Source organism: Salminus brasiliensis, chromosome 19, assembly GCF_030463535.1.
Source record: "Salminus brasiliensis chromosome 19, fSalBra1.hap2, whole genome shotgun sequence".
Taxonomy (NCBI): domain Eukaryota; kingdom Metazoa; phylum Chordata; class Actinopteri; order Characiformes; family Bryconidae; genus Salminus; species Salminus brasiliensis.
This window is the reverse complement of record NC_132896.1, coordinates 27,345,885-27,368,649: the sequence shown is the minus strand read 5'-3', so window position 1 is coordinate 27,368,649 and position 22,765 is coordinate 27,345,885. Positions and strand designations below refer to the sequence as shown.

General features: G+C 44.1%; 1 protein-coding gene across 1 annotated transcript in view; it reads right to left on the bottom strand.

Annotated features, from left to right (window-relative positions):
* Positions 1–22,765, bottom strand: part of mgat4b (alpha-1,3-mannosyl-glycoprotein 4-beta-N-acetylglucosaminyltransferase B) — a 185,317-nt gene that overhangs the window by 13,147 nt on the left and 149,405 nt on the right. The window contains exons 9-12 of the mRNA XM_072663727.1: positions 10,284–10,414; positions 8,212–8,319; positions 6,598–6,791; positions 2,414–2,492 (exon numbers count right to left, since the gene is read on the bottom strand). Coding sequence (XP_072519828.1) covers positions 2,414–2,492; positions 6,598–6,791; positions 8,212–8,319; positions 10,284–10,414 — 512 coding nt within the window. The remainder of the gene's footprint in view (positions 1–2,413; positions 2,493–6,597; positions 6,792–8,211; positions 8,320–10,283; positions 10,415–22,765) is intronic.

The following is a 22,765-nucleotide window of genomic DNA, read 5'->3' as shown; positions in this document are numbered from 1 at the left end:
CCCTCCACTGCAAATCCGCTGTGCAGTTCTTCAGTTCAAGGCTTGTATAGAGACCTCCAGCAGCGTCGAGTACAGGCTGGGGGAAAGAGGGGGGAGATAGAGAGAGAGTGGGGAGAGATTGAGAGGAAATGGGGGAAAGAGAGAGGGGGGAGATAGCGAGAGATGGGGAGAGAGAGGGGGGGGGAGATAGAGAGAGAGGGGGGAGATAGAGAGGAACTGGGAGAAAGAGAGAGAGAGAGGGGAGAGACAGAGAGGGACTGGGAGAAAGAGAGGGGAGAGATAGAGAGAGACTGGGAGAGAGAGAGAGAGAGAGAGAGAGAGAGAGAGAGAGGGGGGGGGGAGACAGAGAGAGATGGGGAGAGGGAGAGAGAGATAGAGAGAGACTGGGAGAGAGAAAGAGGGGAAAGACAGAGAGAGATGGGGAGAGAGACTGGGAGAGAGAAAGAGGGGAAAGACAGAGAGAGATGGGGAGAGAGACTGGGAGAGAGAAAGAGGGGAAAGACAGAGAGAGATGGGGAGAGAGAGAGAGAGAGAGAGGGGGACTGGAAGAGAGAGAGAGTGGGGAGAGATTGAGTGGAAGTGGGGGAAAGAGAGAGGGGGGAGATACAGAGAGACGGGAAGCGAGAGAGATAGAGAGAGACTGTGAGAAATAGGGGGGAATAATAAGAGTGGGGAGAAAGAAAAGGGAGAGATAGACAGAGACTGTGAGAGAGAAAGGGGAGAGAGAGAGAGAGAGATTAAAAGAAAGAGGGGGTAGAGAGAGGAGAGACATACTGGGAGAAAGAAGGGGAGGGAAGAGAGAGACTGGGAGGAAAAGGGGGAGAGATAGAGAGAGAGGGGGGAGAGAGACACTGGGAGAAAGAGAGGGGAGAGATAGAGAGGAAGTGAGGGAAAGAGAGAGGGGGGAGATAGAGAGAGATGGGAAGAGAGAGAGAGGAGAAAGACAGAGAGAGATGGGGAGAAAGAGATGTTGTGAGAAAGAGGGGGAAGAGGAGAGAGAGACTTGGAGAAAGAGAGGGAGAGAGAGGAGAGAGAGAGACTTAGAGAAAGAGAGGGAGAGAGAGAGAGGGAGAGAGAGAAAGAGAGAGAGATTGAGAGAAAGAGTGGGAGAGAGAGGAGAGGGAGAATGAAGGAGGAGACAGTGAGTGAGAGTTAGTAGAAGTAAGAAAGAAGGAGAGGGGTAGAGAGAGAGAGAGTGAGAGAGAGGAAGTGAATGAAAGAGGAGATATAGTGAGAGCGAGAGAGAGAGAGAGAGACATTAGATGTAAGCACAGTGCGTGTTCCTTGAAAATCCTGCTATTAATCTTGCTGGGAAGCGTTCGCTTCCGACCATAATCTTAAATCACCACGACGACCGATTCTCTTCTTCCTCCCTGCTGCGATAAAATATCTTCCAAAACCAGACACACACACACACACACTCACACACACACACACAGAGCAAGTCAGCCCCCTGACCACTGAACCACAGGATGATTTCAGCACTTCATAAAACAGGAGAAATGTCTTTATCTGCAGCCTCTGGTTTCCTCTCCTCTCCTGTGTCTGAGCTCAGGCCGGTGGGCTGGAGGGGTAGAGTGGGTGGACAGGGCCTGTTGTGGACAGGCTGTTCGGTGTTGATATCTCTGCTGTGACTGCAGCCTGTGGCTCTTCGCCTTGGGGAACGCACTGCTCTTCCATATGACTCACACTGTTCAGGGGGGTGCGAACACTGTGCTAACACGGAGCTAACATCACACTGTGGGCTAATATTAGCTCCCCCTCACCCACCACCCTAGTCGGCGATACCTGAAAGGGGACTGATTCACTTCGGTTCCTTTCTTTAACCCCTGGAGGTCTACAGGTAGAAAGGCAGCATTTTTATCCCATAGGAATGAATGGAGTGCAAAGGTTCCTGTATCACATACAAATACACCAGAACACCCAACCCACCACATGAGGTACCGCAGCAACTTCACAATCACCTGAGACAACATATCAACCCTGTGGGATAACACAGCAACCATGTGGCAAAACCATAGCAGCCACCTAGCAACTACTTGCCAACACCACTGCATCCACCTGGGAAACCACAGAAACCACCTAGCAACCATCTTGTGTGGACACAAAAATGTGATCTTTTCAAAATGAACAGGGATCATATGTGCTTCCATCTTTTTTGATGTCACACATTGTCCAGTCATCGGCCACGGCCTTACAGGGTTAACCTGCCCACACCGAAAAACATGGCTCACGTGTTGTGCCAGGGGGCTTTACAGATTAGAGCAAGGGCTGCAAAGCCTGGAGTTCGGAGAAGCTCCCTGAAGCAGGCCGTGGTTGCCCTGAGGCCATTTGTACTGCAGGTGTGTGTGTGTGAGTGCTGTGGAGTTTCCTGTTTGTGAAAGAGCACATAAACACACACATATACACTCACATCAAATGGCAGCACCTCCACTGTAGTGTTGAAGAGCTTGTCTCCGGGGTGCTCGATGTTCCCACTGCGGAAGAAATACCTGTGCCACACACACACACACACACAGACACACAAAACAAGGAAGAAAAACAGTGTGGTTAGAAAATACAGACGTCACACATAAGAAGTCGCACTGCTGAAGCTGTAGAGGTGTTTCACCAGAGGACGCGCTGTAATTTCATTTGTAGTGATCTGATTGGCGGTTCTGCATGGCATAGAGTCTACCTATGGTGCAATATCACCAAGCTCCTACACGCAGCCTGGACTGAAAAGTCACAGACCTGGTGCAACCATCCCGTCTATAAGCTTCTCCCAAAACACTACACACAGCCGGGACTGAAAGGTCATAGACCGGATGACACCATGCTGCGAGGTTGTGTCCGTTAATGTCTATCCTGGTATATATACATATAAATATATATATAACATACAGTGTCATTCAGGCCTTAATCCACACAGTATAAACTGCAACCACTGCAAAAAGAGGCCACTTTGAAAGTCCCAAAAAACATGCATTTATTGTGTGTAACACAAGGTCGATATATCGAAGTATCGCAATCCGCTTTTTTGAGAAATAAGACTCCACAAAACATCATCTGCCTCTCATCTGTAACTGCTGGATTTGTGTGACACTGACCAATGAGAAAAAAAACAGTATTAAACAGTAAAACAGTAAAAACAGTAGTAAGTAGTCGCCTGCCTCTTGTTGTGTCTAACTGGTGGATTCATGTGTCCGTAATCTGTCTCTCATCTGTAACTGGTGGATATGTGTCTCTGTCTAATGGTTTTGTGTTAAACTGACCAGTGGGCAGTTAGAAACTAGTCGTCTGCCTCTCGTTGTGTGTCCATCTATGTTTTCGCCAAAAACTGACCAATGAGAAAAAACTCATCCACATGAGTAAAGGGATGTTTTCACAAGACATATGAAGAATTCTAATATCAGACTCCAATATTCAGGGTTAGGGTCAGAGAGAGCTGAGATTGTTCTGAGGGTTACAGAATCGCAATATATCGCAATATATACATTCACAATTTACTGAATCAGAACCCCTGTAAGGTGATAGGTATCACACTGCCCTTTAGAAATATGGTACCCAGGACTCAGATACAGTAGGTATCTCTCATAGTCACCTGACTCAGATATCCATCTCTCCTCTCTCTAACCCCTATGGCAACGCTTAGTGAGTACCTAGACTTTCTCTCCGCAGCTGGAATATCACTTTCCTATAATCGCACTGAGAGCCAGACTCCTGCACCCACTCTCAGAACGCCCGGTGGAGTGATCGACAGATGTTTCTACTCTCACTAGCTTCAATTACTCCTCCATTAGGCCTGAAATGTATCTAAACTTTCCATTAGGCTCAAAAAGGTATGCGTGCATCGCTCGCTTCTAAATGGAGCATAGAGTACAACCTAATGCTGTAGGCTCTGCTCAAATGAGGCTGAGCAATGGGTCAAGCATGCAGCGGGCTTGTATGAGTGAGTCAGAGTACAATAGCTAGAGAGAGAGGGGGTGTTTAGTGCTTGAGTGTGTGTGTGTGTATGTGTGTGTATAGCATATCTGAACGGGAGATGGACAGAATACTCTACATTTCTAAACTGTCCAGGAACGGCTCAGCTCAGACAGTTAAGGCTTCGAGATGGACACTGCTACGGTTTTAACTCTCTGCAGATTCGCTCAGTGCTGTAGGACATACACCCATTAGCCATAACATTAAAACCACCTGCCTAAAATTGTGTTGGTGCCTCTCGTGCCATCAAAAAATGCTTTCAGAAGCACGGCTGACAAAACAGGGCATTTCCAAGCTGTTCTTGGTGAACGGTAAGGGAAAGACATCACAGGAGTGTATGTCGAGCACAGAGGTAGCATATAGAGTTTCAGCAAGCAAGCGCGTGGCTGGTGTGACTGGTGATCTGCTGGAGTTACAGCTGATCGTCGCAGTGTTTGAAGCTTTGCAAAAAGGCTGAAAGCTGAAATAAACATATTGCTGACTCAGGTCTGACGTCCTTTTGTTCTCTGCCAGTTCAGAGTCAGAAGAGAATGCTGAAAATTAGGGATGCACCGATACCACTTTTTCCGTTCTGACAGCGATAACAGATTTTCAAGTATACTGATACCATCTCTGACTGAAATACTCAATAGACGGCTATAAATCCTGATATTTATAGTGTTCCACTTTTTATAGGTTGTAATTTTAATATCTTATCCCAAATAAGACTTAATAAGCTTGAAAGAACAGCATTTACTAGTTGAGGAACTGCATATTTGCACATTTTCAGAGTCATGAAAAAATTTCAATGGCCACAGTGCAGAAAAACGTGCAAGTAGGGAAGCATAATCTGGCTAAGCTAAAAACAGCCAGTGTAGAAACAAAAAGTGCTTCTGCAGCAATTTCACATTCAGGTACACGAATAAAGTACTAAACTTTAAACAAGCTGCTGAAACTCAACCTCAAAAAAACAACAACATGGAAAAAACATTTTTACTGTAAATGTAAAATTCAATTAAATCTGTGTTTAATGATAATAACTTATTATTGCTGACTTTTAGTGGCTTAATGGTTGTTTAAATGTTTGATTTCATAACAAAGTCTGCAAAAAATGTTCTATGTATGAAAACAAAGTATGGTGTCAGTATGCTTCATGGTATTGGAACCACTGATACCATAACTGTATTGGTGCAACACCACTGAAAATACGTAGACAGGGGCATTAAAATCATGTTGATGCACCACTGACTGTAATAGGGAGAGTAGCACTGCTAGCGTTGCTACTCCGGGCTCAGCACGTGCAGTAACTGCAGTTTGTAACTTGCCTGGTGAAGCAGTCAGGAAACTATGTAACGCTGTGCAACCCGAGTCAGTGTGTGTAAACCCCTGTAATATTACTCTACCGCCTCAGCCCACACACTTCTTTCCCTTATAGTGACGGTTCCGTATCTCTCAGCTTGTAAAATGCACGTGTAGCCATGCGTGCACACCGCACCCCTTCTGCCGACGCAACTCAGCTGTCTGTGTGCTGGTAGACGCTGAGCGATTTAATCGCTTAAGGTGTGCACGCAAGGTCACAGGTGTCCTTTAATGGTAGTGATTCAAAGCGTGAAATCCACTTCTGGACTGTAGGGGGAGTCCTGGAGCAAGAAACCAACCCCAAGCCACTGAATCGGATTGGGACCCAAGTTTTTCCTTCTTCTGTAAAGATGCCGTCTTTGAGATACAAGGTTTTTGGGTGACAGGTATGATGGAACTGGAAACTGCATTCACTGTATGGACATAACGGCATTTTCAAGGCAGGTTCTTGTGAATGCTGCATTCACTCACTAAAAATGTTACTGCGAGCTATAAATACACTATGAGGAAGCTTTCTGTCCACCTGAACAGCAGCACAATGCACTGCTTTTTAAATGGATGCTTGCTGTCATGGTTTGAGACCACTTGTCCCTTTAGAAGTAAAGGTCACTGCAAATCAATAACATTGCTGCTCTGATTGATCACCTTTATCCTATGATGAAACATGTATATCCTAATGGGAATGACCTCTTCTAGGGCGCCAATACGGCCACGCACAGGGCACGAGGGGTCACTGAGTGGTTTGATGAGAATGAAAGTGATGTAAATTAGAAGTTAGGACCTTCACAGTTACCAGATCTAAACCCAGTTGAAGAGCGGTGGGAGATTCTGGTTGGACAGTTCTCTGTGTGGGCTTTACATGTGTTAGGAAATCCTCACAGTGAACATCAAAGGGGTTACTGGGCCCCATATGTGACCTGTGGCCCACAGTGGTAGACTTAATGACATTTTTAGACTATTATTCAGAACAGGTTTCTGAGATCCCTATGCAGAGGAAAGGGCATGTCCTTCAGTAGATGTCCTCTAGATTCTGAACCCAAGCGAGGCCTAGTAGTACACTAGGTGGTGAAGCTAGGAGCTTCCAGATCCCTCTTCAAAGTATCTGGGAACTGTTACATCTTATCTTCTGTATTCATTTGACCTACCCTCTTGAACCTCTTCTCAATGCTTTGGGCTGTTTGCCTAAAGAGATAGTGGAGCTCCTTGAAATGACTGGATCACACCTCAGCGTACAAATACCCCATTTTACTTCACTTCAGGCACTGTTGCTACTGGGTGTAGTGTCACAGTGTGTACCTCTCTATGCGGACAGGGGTGAAGAAGCGGATGCGTATGAAGTCTCCAGCCACCGGCGTGAACGCCCAGAAAAAATCTTCCCCCAGGTAGGCCTTCTCCAGGGTGAAGTGCTGGTAAGTCTTCAGACTGGTGGTGACCTCTGCTAACGGGTTAGCGTGGCCTTTATGGAGAGTCTGCTTCCCAAAGTCCTTATCCTACAGAGACAGAGAGAGACAGAAAGAGAGAAAGAGACACATTTAAACACTGGTCCCACTCTGCACTATATGGCCAGAAGTATTGGGACACCTGCTCATTCACTGTTTCTTCTGAAATCAAGTAAAATAAAAGTAAAATAAAGAACTGAGCGAGAGTGAGATAAAAAAAAGAGAGTGGTCATGTTTTGTGGATAAGACAGAAGTGGAGGGCAGGAGGAAAACAAAGATATTGGACGTGAAAGACAGAGGTGGTAAATGCAGAAGCAGAGATGAGAAAGAGGGTCAATAAGAATAGAAAGACAGATAGAGAGAGGATGAGAGAGGTGGAGGCAGGAGGGTTGGGGGTGGCAGCATACGGTAAGCTTCACCCCACAGGTTAAGATTCTTCTGATCAGCAGGCAGCCCGCAGAGGAAAGCGAAATCAATATTACATAGGGTCACTCAGGCACTGACCACTCCAGTGATTCTCTCAGCCAGGCAAGAGGAGGATCCAGTAAGCAAATAATACATCAGTGTCTTCTTATTTGTCTCCCAAAGCAGCCCAGCACCCATCAGGGCCACTTTGCTGAAGCTTTCGCGAATGCCTTTGAGAACCTGTTAACTCATAAGTGCCCATGGTGACGTGCATCACAGACTCTTTAAAAGACGTGGAAAGTTCCTTACTGCACTTTTCCTTCACCGTCACTCATGAAGGCCCTAAGTGGTATATATCGGGACGAAACCAGCTAAAACCCCTCTGCTGTGTTCTCTGCACTGGCTTCCTGCATCCGTTGCCCACATCAGATTCACAATGCTAACACTGGCCCACAAAGCCAAAAAATGGACCACCCCCTCCGTGCTTGATGGAGATGGTCAAAACCTGTTCCATTCCAAAAGCTCTTGGCACGGCTTGGCTTGACTTTAAGATCCACAGAAGACGAGCATCCAGGCTTTTTTTCTCTCCTGGTCCTGCTCTGCCCAAAGTGGTTAAAACAAGCTTCCCCAGGGTGTCCGAGCAGCTGAGTCCGAGTGCTTGGGCAAAGTGTAGTGCTGAGTATTATGGTCTCCATACTGACTTTAGTATTTAGTAATATCTAAGCTTAGAGGGATCTTTTGTATTCTAGTCTATACAAACTAGCCAGGCCATTTTCTGTGTAAACACTGAAGCACTTCTATAAGTCGCTCTGGAGAAGAGTGTCTGCTAAATGCCTTAAATGTAAATGTAAGTGCGTCCTGAATAAGCTCTGAACAAATCCTAGTGCATCCAACAATACAGGCAGACTTGACTATGTTATACATAGTGACTGAAAACACGACAGCACACAGGAAATCTACACACTGATATTGCCTGTGGCCAACGTGGACGTGCACACACCGTATCAGCTCGGGAGGCAGGAAGGTTTAAATGACTTAAAGTGACAAGTGCACCATGCTAACACACCTTGAGCTTCTGGATCTTTCCAGCGAGAGAGGAGTGTGTTCCCACATGCTGGAAGAGCGAAGGCTTGAAGCGGATCCGCAGGTTCGCCTTCTGCCTGTCGCAGTGTTTCTGTCAAAACCACAAACACACACACACACACAAACGACTCAGGATCTCTACAGGAGCTCAGGGGCTGCATTCTGCTAAACAGATTCTTTTTTTATTCCAATGGGTTTTATATTTATATCATATTTGCTGGTGCTGTCTTCCAAAATGTTACAACTGATAAGTACATCACATCTCTCGTCCACCTCTCTGATGAGCATGAAGCCTGCGACTTGTCAGATTCCCAGCTACACAGAGCTGACAAGCACCTCAACACGCTAGGAGAAGAATGCTAAACACCTGCAGGTGGTGACTGGGCACTCTTGGGAACACTGGGCTAGCTGTCGCACTGTGCTTTCTTATTGGCCAAATTCAATGAGCAATATCCTTACATAAAAAGGGTTCTTTAAAGGTTCTTAGTTGAAGGCACATTGGTTCTATACACAAATAAGCATTTGACTGCATGAAGGTGGGGCTGTGGTGGATCAGCGGTTAGAGCTCCAGGCTATTGTTGCGGGTTCAATACCTGGCCTCGGCAAGCTGCCACTGTTGGGCCCTTAAGCAAGATAAACACGGATGCCAAATTCCATCTGTGCCCGTCACAAATGGTCAATGTGGTTGTTTAATGTTTAATGTTTTAATGTTTACACGGTTCTTTAAATAGTAATATCTCCTACATGTTTCTTTTAAAGAACCCTTTTTAAAAGCAGCTAAAAGGAGAGTTGTTTTTTCTTGCTCCTGGGCTCCCCCTACAGTCGGGAAGCATAACCTGTACTTTGAGTCGCCAATGTAGATACCCACTTTTCACAGGCATTTCTGGACAAGCTCAGAGGTACAGAACCGTCACAGAGTGAAAGAAGCATGTGGGAGGCGGTAGAGTAGGATTACAGGATTTTACACAAATATGACGCAGTTCTCATGGGAGGCCTCGTGCAGCTCATCCAGAGTCATATAGTGCAGTTATCGGCCCGCTGAGCTCGGAGTAGCAACGGCAGAGATGCTATTCTCCCTGTTACAGTCAGTGGAGCATCAACATGAATACTACATTATGTTGCTATTAATGGTTCTATATGGACAAAAGTATTGTGACACCTGCTCATTCATAGTTTCCTCTGAAATCAAGAGTGTTAAAAAAGACTTAATCCTGCTTTTCTTGGAGTAACTGTCTCTACTGTCCAGGGAAGAAAGCTTTCTGCTAGATTTGAAAAAAAAAAACACATCAGAGAGTCTGAGAGAGAGCACAACTGGCCTTGCTTTCCCAGTGGACGGGTGATGGTCATTCCTCCCTACATGACTCTTACTGTGATGTTCGTCAACACAAGCCTCTGTTAGCTGTTGTATTGGGGGGGCTGACTTCAAATGTATTGTTGGTAGTCTTGACCTTCCTAGTGTTGGGGGCATTGCTAGTGGAAGGGGTTCACATGAATGGGGATTGAATAATTAGGCTTCCACATTGGGTAAAAAAAGGGGTAAAATGAGTAATACAGAGAATAAAAAAAACATGCAATGAAAACTACCTATGATCACCCAAATAACATTTAGTCAAGATAATAATGTCTGTTCCAGTGGTCAGAGACTGACCAGTGACGAATGGAGTAAAGAGGGTCTGACAAATATATACATTACAGATTGGCTTCAGTCCAACTGGATACTGCATATAGTAACTTATAAGGTAGGCAGAGGCCATAAAGTGGTCACTGAGTAGAAGGACAAGGTTGGTGGACAGCGAGGGTAGTGCATTCCCAAAGACAGCACTGGTTCAAGCTGAGAGAGAGGGAAGGGGACTATCTCTGAGAGCGAGATGATAGAGATAGAGAGTGACTCCAGTGACAAATCAGTCTAGACTGAAGTAATTACAACATTATGCTTAATAATGACTAATGATCACGTAATGATCATGAGGATAATTGAGTGACTCAGTGTGGACAGGGACTGGGAGTAAGAGAGAGAGAGTGAGAGAGAGAGAGAGGGAGATTGAGAGAACATACCGCATCCTTCTCCGGGTTGCACACCTTCACCCACATGATGTGGTCCAGCAGCCAGTCGATGGGCTTGTCCTTATAGAACATCAGCATGAACTCCACTATAAGAGACAGGTCCAGCGACTTAAACATCTTGCCTGCAATCACAAAAAAGCCCAGCACACATACAGTGACCACAGTGAGCACAGCATTCTCTATGAGACAGTCAGCTCTAATTACATCACCTGAGAGTGACTCATCCTCTCTGAAAATAGCGCTCCTCCTGGAAGCAACATTGTTTTTACTGGGAACGATATACAAGGAAAGCTTTCTACGAGATTCTAGAGAACTGCTGTGAAGTTTCAAAAGTACTGGGTGGAGCACCACCATCATTCCTGAGTTCCAGAGCTCTACTGCTCCACACCGAGTGACTTTATATCCCTCTGGCCCGCGCCTGGCATTAGGTTCATGTTTACTATCTGCACCAGGGCGTCCTTTTCTATTGGCAATACTTCTCTACAGGGACTAGACTAAGCTGTATGCATGCGTGTCAGCAATGGGTGCAACTTCAAATAGCTGAGTGCATTTATTAGAAGGGGTGTCCATAAACATTTGTACACAGTGTATGGTCCAAACACATGCACTGTGTTCCAAACAACACTGAAATTAATCTGTGAGAAACAAGCTGCATTTTGAGTGGGATGAGAGATGACCTTGATGAGTGCTTTTAAGGAGATGAGATCGGTGACAGCGTAAGTTCAGTGTTTGCTAGCAGCATTAGCCTAGCATCTCCCATTCTAAACTCAGCAAGCACAGGTCAGATATCAAACTTAGCTTAGTTGATTGATTGCATCTGGGGTCCGGCATGTAGATTTTCCACCAAACCATGTCTTTACATGATCGGGGTGTAATTACATATGTCATCTGTTTCTGTTTATGGCTCAAAACATCTGTATTCAGAGTTGAAGCAGAAGTAGGCGTGGCCAAAATTAGCCAAAAAGGTTTCTGTTTAATCTTTATCTGGTCTTTTACTTATTTCATTTTTTCCATTTCTCCCAAAATGGTACTGCCAATGAACCCACCCCTTTGTAGTTCCCCTAGCCCTAGCAATACTCCTGACACTAGGAGGGTACGTGTATCCTTCGATAAATGTAAAGCCAGCTACCGCCTCTTTTCAAACTGCTGCCAATGAGACAGCACCAGGTAGCCGACACGCTCGGTGGAAAGCAGCCAACAGACACCTGTGCTGGCCTACATCGCTTCAAGATTGTTGAGGGGAGAGAGTGCCGGTTGTGCTCTCTCCGACTCCGGCTGCTGATGGCAAAGCAACTGGACATCTAGCCAATAATTAAACCTTCTGCCATGTTTTCAATTTCTTACATAATATGAATCTGGCAGTAGATCTTTACATTGTGTCACACTGTCCTGATGAATCGACCAATAGGAATGCTCTAAATTGGCTCTGAGTATTACACTGACTTCCACTGAAAGCCAAAAAGGTTTTTTCCTTTTGCTGTGAAGCTGACATTTTGGAGATATGAGGATTTTGCACAACAGCGACAACATTTTAAATGTATTTATTTATTCATTTATTCAGCGGAGACCCCCAGCAGAGATCTGCCGCCTGTGCACAGTATGTGGTCTGTGTGGACTATATGAAGTGGCAGCTCTGCTGGGAAGTAATAGGAGGTATGTTTTTAAAAGGAAACAACCTTTAATCGCATCTCAGTCAGTAAATATGTGAATGAAAGCCCATTTTAGGAACTATTTTGTGTATTCAGGTCAGGTTCTACTTTTTTCATCAGAAATATGGGTATCAGTATTTTGGGGCTCAGTAAGGTCTTGTTTAGTTTAGGCTACTGGATCTCACTTAGTTAGCCTCCTTTCACCCTGTTCTTCAATGGTACTGACTTAATGACTGCACTGACATGGTGGTATCGTGTTAGTGTGTGTTGTGCTGGTATGAGTGGATCAGACACAGCATTGCTGCTGGAGTGCTTAAACACCTAACCACAAACATCCAGCCTACAGCATCATGTAACCACCGATGAAGGACTAGAGGATGGCCAACACAAACTGTGCAGCAAAAGATGAGCTTCGGTCTCTGACTTGACATCTGCAAGGTGGACCAACTAGGGAGAGGAGTCTGATGATGGAGTGGACAGCAAGTGGACACAGTGTTTACAAACTCCAGCAGCACTGCTGTGTCTGATCCACTCGTACCAGACATAACAAACTCGCCAGTGCCACCATGCCAGTGTCACTGCAATGCTGGGAATGACCCACCACCCAAGTAATTGCTGCTCTGTGGCAGTCCTGTGGGATCTTGACCACTGAAGAACAGGGTAAAAGATGGACTACAGTCAGTCTGGAATTATAGAAATACAAAGGGTTCATATATATATACCTATTTGTGCTTCCTATTGGTATTTATATTAGTAGTATCTGTGTAGAATGTATCCATTCATCCCAATAATGTATTCATATTCAATTCATTCCTATTAAACACTTGTTTTATATCCAATTATTAAATAAATAAATTAAAAAATCATGGATATCATTTGAACATTCCTAAATTATTCAAGTGTTATAATCTATGGTCTTAACAATACAGTGACAAAGCACAAACAAGACTACAATGACCTCTCGGTTTTTCTGGAACCATTTTCCCCCAGCACTTCATGAATTATTCCACGTCAAGCCCCAAAAGTGAGCCTTTCCACTGAATACAATTCATTCAATATTTCAGTCCACAGACTTCTTGTTTGGATGCCAGGGGCAGCTTTTTTTCTCCTTCCTCCTCTTTTTCTTGAAGCATTGTCTCGTTTTTAAATGTTATTCAATAAATGTGTCAGATTGGTCCAGGCCCAGCGTTAAGGGGGGTTATGGATGGGCTTTAGGCCTGCCAGGAATATGTGGAAAGACAATCGATAGCTTAAAAATTACAAACGCTGCTCTTTTCTTGAAGATCCAGACATTTGATTTGGGTTTCTAATTTTTTTTATTGTATTGTGGCACATTCTAAATCATGGCGCTCTATATCGTTCCTGGATGTGCTCTGCCTTATTTTCTTAGTCCACCAATCACTACTTGCCTTACACTGATCAAGCTTTCAGTTCTACAGCAGCATGCCACTGTTTCCTATGACTATATTTGAATGGGAAGCTCCAGGTACAGATCTTCAGGCCAAAAGAGACAATACTTCTTTACGGGACTAGACAAGTTGTGTGTGTGTGTGTGTGTAAATACATTTGCACATCTGTGTCAGCAACGGGTGCAGCTTAAAGCAGCTGAATGCATTCAGTAGAAGGGGTGTCCACAAAAGTTCTATTTTAACTTCATCGGTCCACAGTTTATATATAAAGGTCTTATTTGTGCAGGTGTTGCTGCACAGTAGAATAGTGCACCACCACTCCAGAGTCTGATCAATGTTCCTTAACCCCTTAAACAGCCTATGGACTGCCGACGGTCTGAAAGTGCTATTACAAACTTCTATTACCAGAGAACAGCCCCACTAGTTTGTACAGAAGTCCCTGTAGTTACTGAGTCATACACCTTAGCCTTTTAGGTCTTTTGCAGTCAAATGGGGTTTCTGGTTGGCCTTTTTAATCAATGCTATGAGCGAACCTCCTATTTCTCTCTGATCGTTTTCTTGGTCCTTCAAACCTCAACATGACCTCCACTGTTCCTGTTAACTGCAAATTTCTTAATTACATTCCGATCCGATCTTTATTCAAATACTGAAAAAAGAAAGCTGCACCCTTTCAGAGATCAGTTCAGTTTCTACTCACTCAGCTATTCACAGTACCACAATGTTTGACCAGGGGTGCCCAAACTTTCAGCACTGCGGCTCGACCAGACCTTTTCTGCAAACTGCAGAAAGAACTGTGATGTATTTTCAAGAGCAACTTTCAGGATTGAAAGGATAATATCCTCTGACATCCTCCAATATTCTCCGCAACTCCCCAAACTCTGAAAGGAGGTTGGAAAGGAGTTTAACTCTGACTATCCACACTTCCAGTCAAATTCCCTTAATGATTTTTATTGAAGACGTGCTCTTCATCTGGCTGTGCCCCTCAGCCCTTTCTTTCACCTTTTGCTTTATATGAACTGTGGAGAACGTATTTAGAAGCTTGAATACTTGAGTAAATCCCACAAGTCTGTTTTGAAAGAGGTGATTTCAATTCAATTCAGACACAAATCTCTCCATTTTCCATTCAACAGAATGCACACATGCACAGGTAGGACCCCGAAAAAATCAATGGAGGCCCATTCAACCATTTTTCTAATTCAGTTAAGTACGTTTGCTCCTAGATGCTCTCGAAATTGCTGTGCACACACGCACACACACACACACACACACACACACACATCACAAAGAATCTTATAATGCTACAGATCAAAATCTGTGCGTGCTCTAAATCTCTCCGAACCAGGGTAACGAGAGCAGGGGAGGAAAATAACAACAGAAAAAAAAGAGTTTTGAAGGAAAAGTGCTGAATATCATTTGCCCTGAAGTATGTGTGCTCATGCTGTAGTGACAATGATAGAACCGTACTAGCAACGTCCTGAATTTCAACACTGTTCTCATTTTTCATGAGGAACCCACCAGAGTGCAGACTGTATCTGCCTAATATCAGCTATTTCACTCCACACTTGGATACATGGACTGGTTTATTGCTATTATGACACATTGGATTATTGACTTCTCGTGACGTCTGCACACCTCTTTCACTTTCTCCATGTTTTCTTAAGCTACAGACTTATTCTAGACTCAGTCATGAGCTAGACAGAGTTCCTTTTTTTGCCTCAAACCTCTACAAACATCTACACACCATCGCCAATAAGGCCTCTCCTGGCCAAGCCCGTCTTCCCTGATCGCTCAGTTTGGAAGATTGTTGGCAGTTCCAAACTTCTTCACCAGCCGACCGCATCCCAAACTCCCAAACTCATCCCAAAAGTATTGCCCAGAGCACCACCATCCATCATTCCAGAGAACACAGTTCCACTGCTCTACAGCTCAATGCTGGGGGCTTTGTACCCCTCTACCTAAAATTAGGTATGGTGCCAATAGGCTCATATTTATTTGCTCCAGAGAGTCCTATTCTATTGGCAATAGTTCTTTATGGGACTAGACAAGCTGTGTGAGTGTGTATACGTTTGCACAGTTTGGAAGATTCTTGCGGGTTCCAAACTTCTTCCCATTACAAATATCAGTGGCCACTGTGATCTTTGGGACCTGTAAAGCTGCAGCATTTGGTCTGCAGATCATTTTCTTTGAGCCCATGGCTTTGGAGTTTGCTCTGACATGCACTGTTAATGGTGGGACCTCATATTATATAGGCAGGTGTTGGCAATCCCCAATTACCCACAGGTGGACTCTAATTGAGTTATAGCAGCATCAGTGGAAACAAAATGCACTTCAGCTCACTTTTGAGTGTCATATTAAAAAGTGTGCACGCTTGAGAACATATGATTTTTACAGCTTGATTTTGAATAAATTAGCACAAATTCTGAAACCCTGCTTTCACATCGTTGTGGGCAATTTTGTGTAGAATTGTATGACCAAAAATGAACTCAGTCTACTGCAGAATAAGTCTGCAACATAATAAAATGTGAAGGAGGTGAATAAGGTGTGCAGGCTTGACTGTATATAGCAGAAAGAAATATACATTGCAGTGTCAGGTTCTTTGAATTTCGCATAGCCTTTATTAGCATCATGCAAGCTACATTTTTTGGCATTTTAGGCCACATGCATTTAAAAGTGTAATAGGAGATGTCAAAGGAGAGTTAAAAAAAAAATAAAAAATGACCCATTGGCTAGGCTGTTCCTACAATTCAGGCGCTAACCTATCAGCTTAACATCGTAACACTCCAAGGGTTATAACTACAGGGGCTTCTGTACAAACTGGTGGGGCTATTCTCTAGTAATAGAAGTTAAACCTCACCAGAGCTACCCATCGATACACCTTTCCCCCATCACAAAACCCACAACCCATTGCCTGAGGGTCAACATGCTCAGTCCAGCAGTTTTTAGCATGTAGCTAGCTAGCTTAAAGCTAATGTGTGGCTCTATGCCTCTACGCACAAAAACAGCTCCTTCTGCACCCCACTACTCAACCCCTTGCCAAGTTAAGCCAAGAGCAAGTGTCACGGCGGGAAAAAGAGCCGAAGTTTCATCAAATCCAAGAGGTAGATAAAGAAAGAGCAAAGCTCCTCGCCCACCAGAGCTCCAACTGTAATTCAATTTTCACATTAATACATCTCAAACCGCTCTCAAACTGAGGTGGAACAGAAAAGCAACTCGAAATGTTTCCACCGAAATCCCAAACCGCCCGTGACATCACGCCTTAAAAGGAGAGTAATGAAATTAGATCTGTTCAGAAGAGGAGGATGACCGCACGGTCACCATGGCAACTGCGCTGAATCCTTCCTGTACAGCATGGCAGGCCTACACACGTAAAGACTTTATATAAGACTATGAAGGGTAGTTTATATACATACGATTCTGTATACGAAACCCATGTTCTCTTCAAGTTTGATGTAATGACTTTTTTTACACAGTGTGAAACTGCCAGCCACCCTTTATAGCAGTGAGTACTTACAGACTAAGAAGAACGCTGGAAAGCAAGCCCTTCTTCTACTTACAGAATGTTGTGTAAAATGACAGTTTAGGAGCGTTAGTGAGGTCAGGATGCTGGATGATCAGCACCCCACCTCATCTCCAGGTTCCCAACTCATCCGAAAAGTACCATTCTTACAGAGAACACGGTTCCATTGCTCCACAGCTCACTGCTGGGGGACTTTACGCCCCTCTAGCCCACGCCTGGCATTAGGCATAGTGCCAATAGTTTGCCAATCATGTTGATCTGCTCCAGAGAGTCCTTTTCTTTTGGCAGTACTTCTCTACAGGGCCTAGACAAGTAAAGTGTGTGTTTGCACATTGAATGCATTCATTAAAAGGGGTGTCCATTAACATTTGGCCATTTAGTGTGTATATGTATACATGGTGTTACTGGATATTTCATGCCATTTAAGTTTAGAATATTGAGAGTGGACCCACTCCATAACACTATGTTTTACTCCAACCACCATCTAAGCAGCCCATATCCATTAGACATAGTACACTCTCTCGCCCTCTCTCTTTTGCGTGCTGTCTCTCCCACATCTGTCCGTCATGTCTGAAAGCTGTGGACTGATATCAAATATTTCATTTTTGTTCTGTCTTTCCTCATGACTGCTTCTTCCGTTCTGCATCCCTGGCTTCATTTCATTTCTCTCTCTCTCTCGCTCTCATTTCTCTCTCCTCTCCCCTTGTATCTAAGCAGGCCCTGCTGATCTCCACCGCGGAGCTAAGTGCCAGCCTGACGGCTGATCCCGGATCAGTGTGTTTGCACGGTTACTGCTGGATAATGAGGACCTGCGGCAGGATGAGCTGACCCGGATTGGGCTGCGAGGATGCTGCTGGACGCAGGACAGGCTCTTTGTGGAGTAGCACTGCAGGAGGCCCTGGCTTTTGATAAAGACGGTTACAGCGAGTTAGCGCCTTGGCCTTGCTTATTAAAGGGAGAGAGAGCTGCACGGTGTGAGGTCCAAACTCTCTCTCTCTCTCTCTCTGATCTGACTCAGAGAGTGGAACGGGGAAGAAGTCAACAGGAAAGAGAGAAACAGCGAGAGTGAAAATAAAGCATTACTGCTCGGAGAAAACACTACAAATACCACAGCTGAGAGGTTTTCTCAGAAAGGTCTAAGCTGTAGGTTGAACTGTAAGGAGACGGGTTGGTCATAAGGACCATTAAGGCTAAGTGTCAGACTTGTAACTCCATATTAATGCATACAGATGTCAGAAAAGCTGCCGTAGGTGTAATATGTCGAAAAAAAAAAAAACAGACCACATTCAATACTTATGTTATACAAAACATACTGAGTACAGAGGCAAATTAAACCGTACACATCTCCAAATGTTTGTGGACACCCCTTCTAATGAATGCATTCAGCTACTTTACGCTACACAGATGTGCAAATGTACAGACACATACATCTTAGTCAAGTCTGGTGTCTGTAGAGAAGTACTGCCAGTAGAACAGGACTCTCTGGAGCAGATAAACATGAACCCATTGGCACCATGCTGCCTAATGCCAGGCCCGGACTAGAGGGGTATAAAGCCCCCCAGCACTGAGCTGTGAAAAAACTGTGTTCTCTGGAATGAGATTTGGTGCTCTATCCAATACTTTTGGTATGAGCTTGGGAATTGGGGGATAACCTCACTAACACTCTTGCTGCTGAATGCAATCAAATCCTCAGAGCAAAGTTTCAACATCTAGGAGACGTCCATACAGTACCAAGGGACCAACTCTCATTTTTTGTAACCTTTTTTGATTTTGAAAGAAACAATGAGTCCGCAGGTGTCCCAATACTTTAGTCCATGTGCTGTATGTTCTTATTGTTGTTATTTTATGGATATGTAAAACATTCCTGATGGTGACTGGTCTAATCTTCTTGCAAATCACACCTAATCACACCAATCCTAGATCAGACACATATCTGATTAGTGGTCAAAATTGCTTCATGGTTATACAGTAGCAAAGTGGTAGACACAAACAGACAAGCACACATCCATACACATACACACACATAACCTCCTACATACACCATAACATTCCGTATAAACAAAGCACAGATATCTGCCAACATAAAAAGACATAAAGTACAGAGGCGCATCGGATCCGTCTATAAAAGAATGCACGGCCGAGAGAATAAAAGCTTAATAGGTCTTTTAGAGTAAGCAGTGAGTAATCGATTCCCCACAGCCTCTGCTTTTAAAGGGGCTTTAATAGCGTCTCCTCTGCGCCTCACACAGGCTGGCTTCCATTCAAGGTCGCCTACATACACACACTGTGTGCAGAATAAACGCTCTACCAATTAAGAACCATAGAACTGGGCTTGTGTACCTTTCACCTTCATACACTCTGATGGAGGAAAGGTTCCGTCTCTCAAATGCCAGACTCATACTCGCACACACACACACACACACACACACACACACAAACCCATACCTACATACAGACGGCAGAGGTGCAGCAGTATGGGATTTCTGGCCTGATTATCACAAACTGATGTTGTGACTGATAGTAAATGATAAATGATAATATGGAGTTTTACCCCTTGTGTACAGAATCTCCAGTTTGTGCACTACAGCGCTAAACTGATGATTGGAATTACCTGTCATTTTAATGTTAAACTAATCATTTAAAAAAAATGTCACCATATGCATTATACATACAAGTATCTATGTGTAATGTGACTATTATGCATTACATATGAGTATACAACATATACAATATGTATCAAAAATGTGTAAGTATCTATCTATAATATAATATCTATATATAATATATAAGTATCTATATGTAATAATATGTCCCAAATGTCTTATATATGTAAATATCTATGTGTAACATGTCCCATATGTATTATATATGAAAGTGTCTTTATGTAATATGTCGTGTATGTATTATATATGTGAGTATCTATATGTAATATATCCTATATGTATTATATATATGTAAGTATCTATATGTAATATGTAATAATAAGTATTATATATATATATATATATATATATATATATATATATATATATATATATATATATATATGTAAGTATTTATGTGTAATAAGTTCCATATGTATTATATATGTAAATATATATATATGTAATAATATATATTATATATATGTAAGTAGTTATATATCGCAAAACTGTACTGAGCATAACTCTGAACCTAAAAAGGAGCTCTTTTAAAGTCTTGTAGGTTAGCACTGTTTTTCTGAAGTCTGAGCACTCTTGCCCTAAAAATGTTGGAAAACTAAACCCCACACACGAGCACACACACAGTCACTGGAGTGAGGCAGGGCTTATCAGAGAAAGTTCCATCTGTATTCACCACCACTCTCGTTCACGGACTGCTGATGCCACATGACCTTCTCTTCCTTTCCCCTCCCTCCCTCTCTCTCCCTCTCTCCCACTCTGGGCAGTAGTCAGTTTCACTGTTAATCACTGCACTGTAATAATCATTGCTGCAGACTTGCTTTTCTTACCGCTTTACATTTTAAATGGATCTCCCTTTCAGACTATTTGCGCTCTCTCTCTCTCTCTTTCTCTCTCTCTCTCTCGTTCCTTTTGTATTTGCGCTACACTGGCCTGATAAGTACATGACATGTATCCACGGATAAACAACCTAATCTCTATGACAAAATAAATCTGCAGCCTTCCTATTCTCAGACGTCTGTGGCGTTGATGGGATTTGAAGTTATGACCTCCAGTCTCTGACAAGCAGGCAGTTAGACAGTAGCACCACTCCGAAGCTGTCTGTCTCCCAGAAAGAATAGAAAGGTAAATTTACTCAGAGCTGTCTTTTTATATGTAGTGTAATTGCACAGCTCTAGACTGGCCCTATGGTCTAACTGCCTGTCTATCAAGCGTGAGCAGATCATAAGTTCAAATCCCAGCAAGGGCTCAGCGCTCCACTGTCAAAAGCCTCCCAGTCTGGGGACCTGATGTGATAGGAGGTGTTCTGACCTGCAGATGGGCCTTCAAAAAAAGCAGGATTCTCTGTTTAAAGCAATGAGCATGAGCAGGTGTCCCAATACTTTTGTCAACACATTGCTGATGTTGAGCATAGGCTACAAATCAGACAGTTCTCCAGGTTTGAAGCCAAAGGATTTGAGAATAAACGCATGGTCCCAGCGGAGTGAAATCCAGTTACATAGATGCAGTATATGCCTTTTGGCATGGGAAAGCAGGGGTGTGTATATGTGTGTGTGTGTGTGTGAGCTGCTCAGTCATGGCTGTCACCCCGTTGCCACTCCAATTAACAGCTAGCGGAGGCAGACGGCATGAGGCGTGATTGTGTCTGGCAGCAGGGAGAAGATGCGTTAGCCGCGGCGCTAAGCGCACAGTGCTAACCCCTACACTAAGTGACAGCGCAGGAGGCAGGAGAGATCCATCCAGGCTGATTTGCAGTGAGTATCAGAGACAAGAAACACAAAAGGGACCGCTGAAGGGATTTTAGCATTCATACGAGGCCCTGGGAAGACATAATTAGAGATGTGAATGCAGATACATGCAAGTTGGTGTGTGTGTTAGTGTGTGGTTGTGTGTGAGAGCATGCGTAGGGGGAGAATCAATCAGTGTTATGCTTCAGCTTGAACATCACACTGGGACCAAGGCTACAGAAAAGCACAGACTAAAGGAAACAGAAAGAAAGCAATAAGAGCTTGTGTGTGTGGGAGCGTCCAAATACGCGTGACACACTCTGAGTACAGAGAGCAGAAGACTAGTGCTAATAAGTAATTGGACAGTAGTGGTTATTGTTGGTTTGGCTCCAGGAGGATCTGGACAAAAATCTGTGCCTTTATTTAAGAATTTCTACCTCTACACGATATGTCCAAATGTTTGTGGACACCCTTCTAATAAAAGCATTCAGCTACTTTAAAACAAACGTGCAAATCCACACACACACATAATGTGTCTAGTCTCTGTAGGGAATACTGCCAATAGAATAGGACTCCCTGGAGAAGATGAACCTGAACCTACTGGCACCATGCCTAATGCCAGGCATGGGTTAGAGAGGGTTATAAAGCCCTTCAGCACTGAGATATGGAGCACTTAGGGGGTGAGTTGGGGATGAGGTAAGATTGTGATCATCCAACATCCTGACCTCACTAAGCTCTTGTTGCTGAATGCAGTCAAATCCTCACGGCAATGCTCTAGAATCTAGTAGAAAGTCTTCCCCTAGGCAGTACAGACAGTTACTCCAACAAAAGCAGGATAAACTTATTTAATACCCCTGAATAATGTGTGTAAAGGCAGACTGCATGGCTAGGTGCCTGAATTCAAGGATTGCTGCTGTTCATTTGAGGTTAGAAAATGTCACCACTTGGCTCTCAAGGGACACAGAGACATCTAATCGTTGGCCCCATCACTGCAGGACTACAAGGTGATGCCACAGCCATCCGTGGCCACATCCAAGTTCCAAAAAGCAAATAAGCTGCCGTCTCTCTGGGGGGTAGAGGCCCTCCCTCTACCGATATCCCTCAGCACTATGCTAGACTGGATGTCTGTCATTTCATGTAACAGCATATGAGCTTATAAACAGAACTCGTGGTGACACAGCGAGGCCTTGCGCACGTCTTTGATGAGGGTCAAAGGTCACATCAAGCCAATGAAAATGCACTAGAGACAAAATGATGAACATATTGGCTCGGGCTTGCCTCTTGGCTCCTGAGGCTAGCAACGACTGGACCCATCACTGAGGGACTGCAGGGTGATGCCACAGCCATCCGTGGCTGCCAGTCCCAAAAAGCGTAATTAGCTTCGGCCTTCCTGGGTGGGGTCGGTAGAGGCCCTCCCTCTACCACTCAGCACGATGCTAGACTGGATGTCTAGATCTGTCACTTCATGCAACAGTACTGGCACTCTCCAATAATGTCGTGTTAGCAGCATG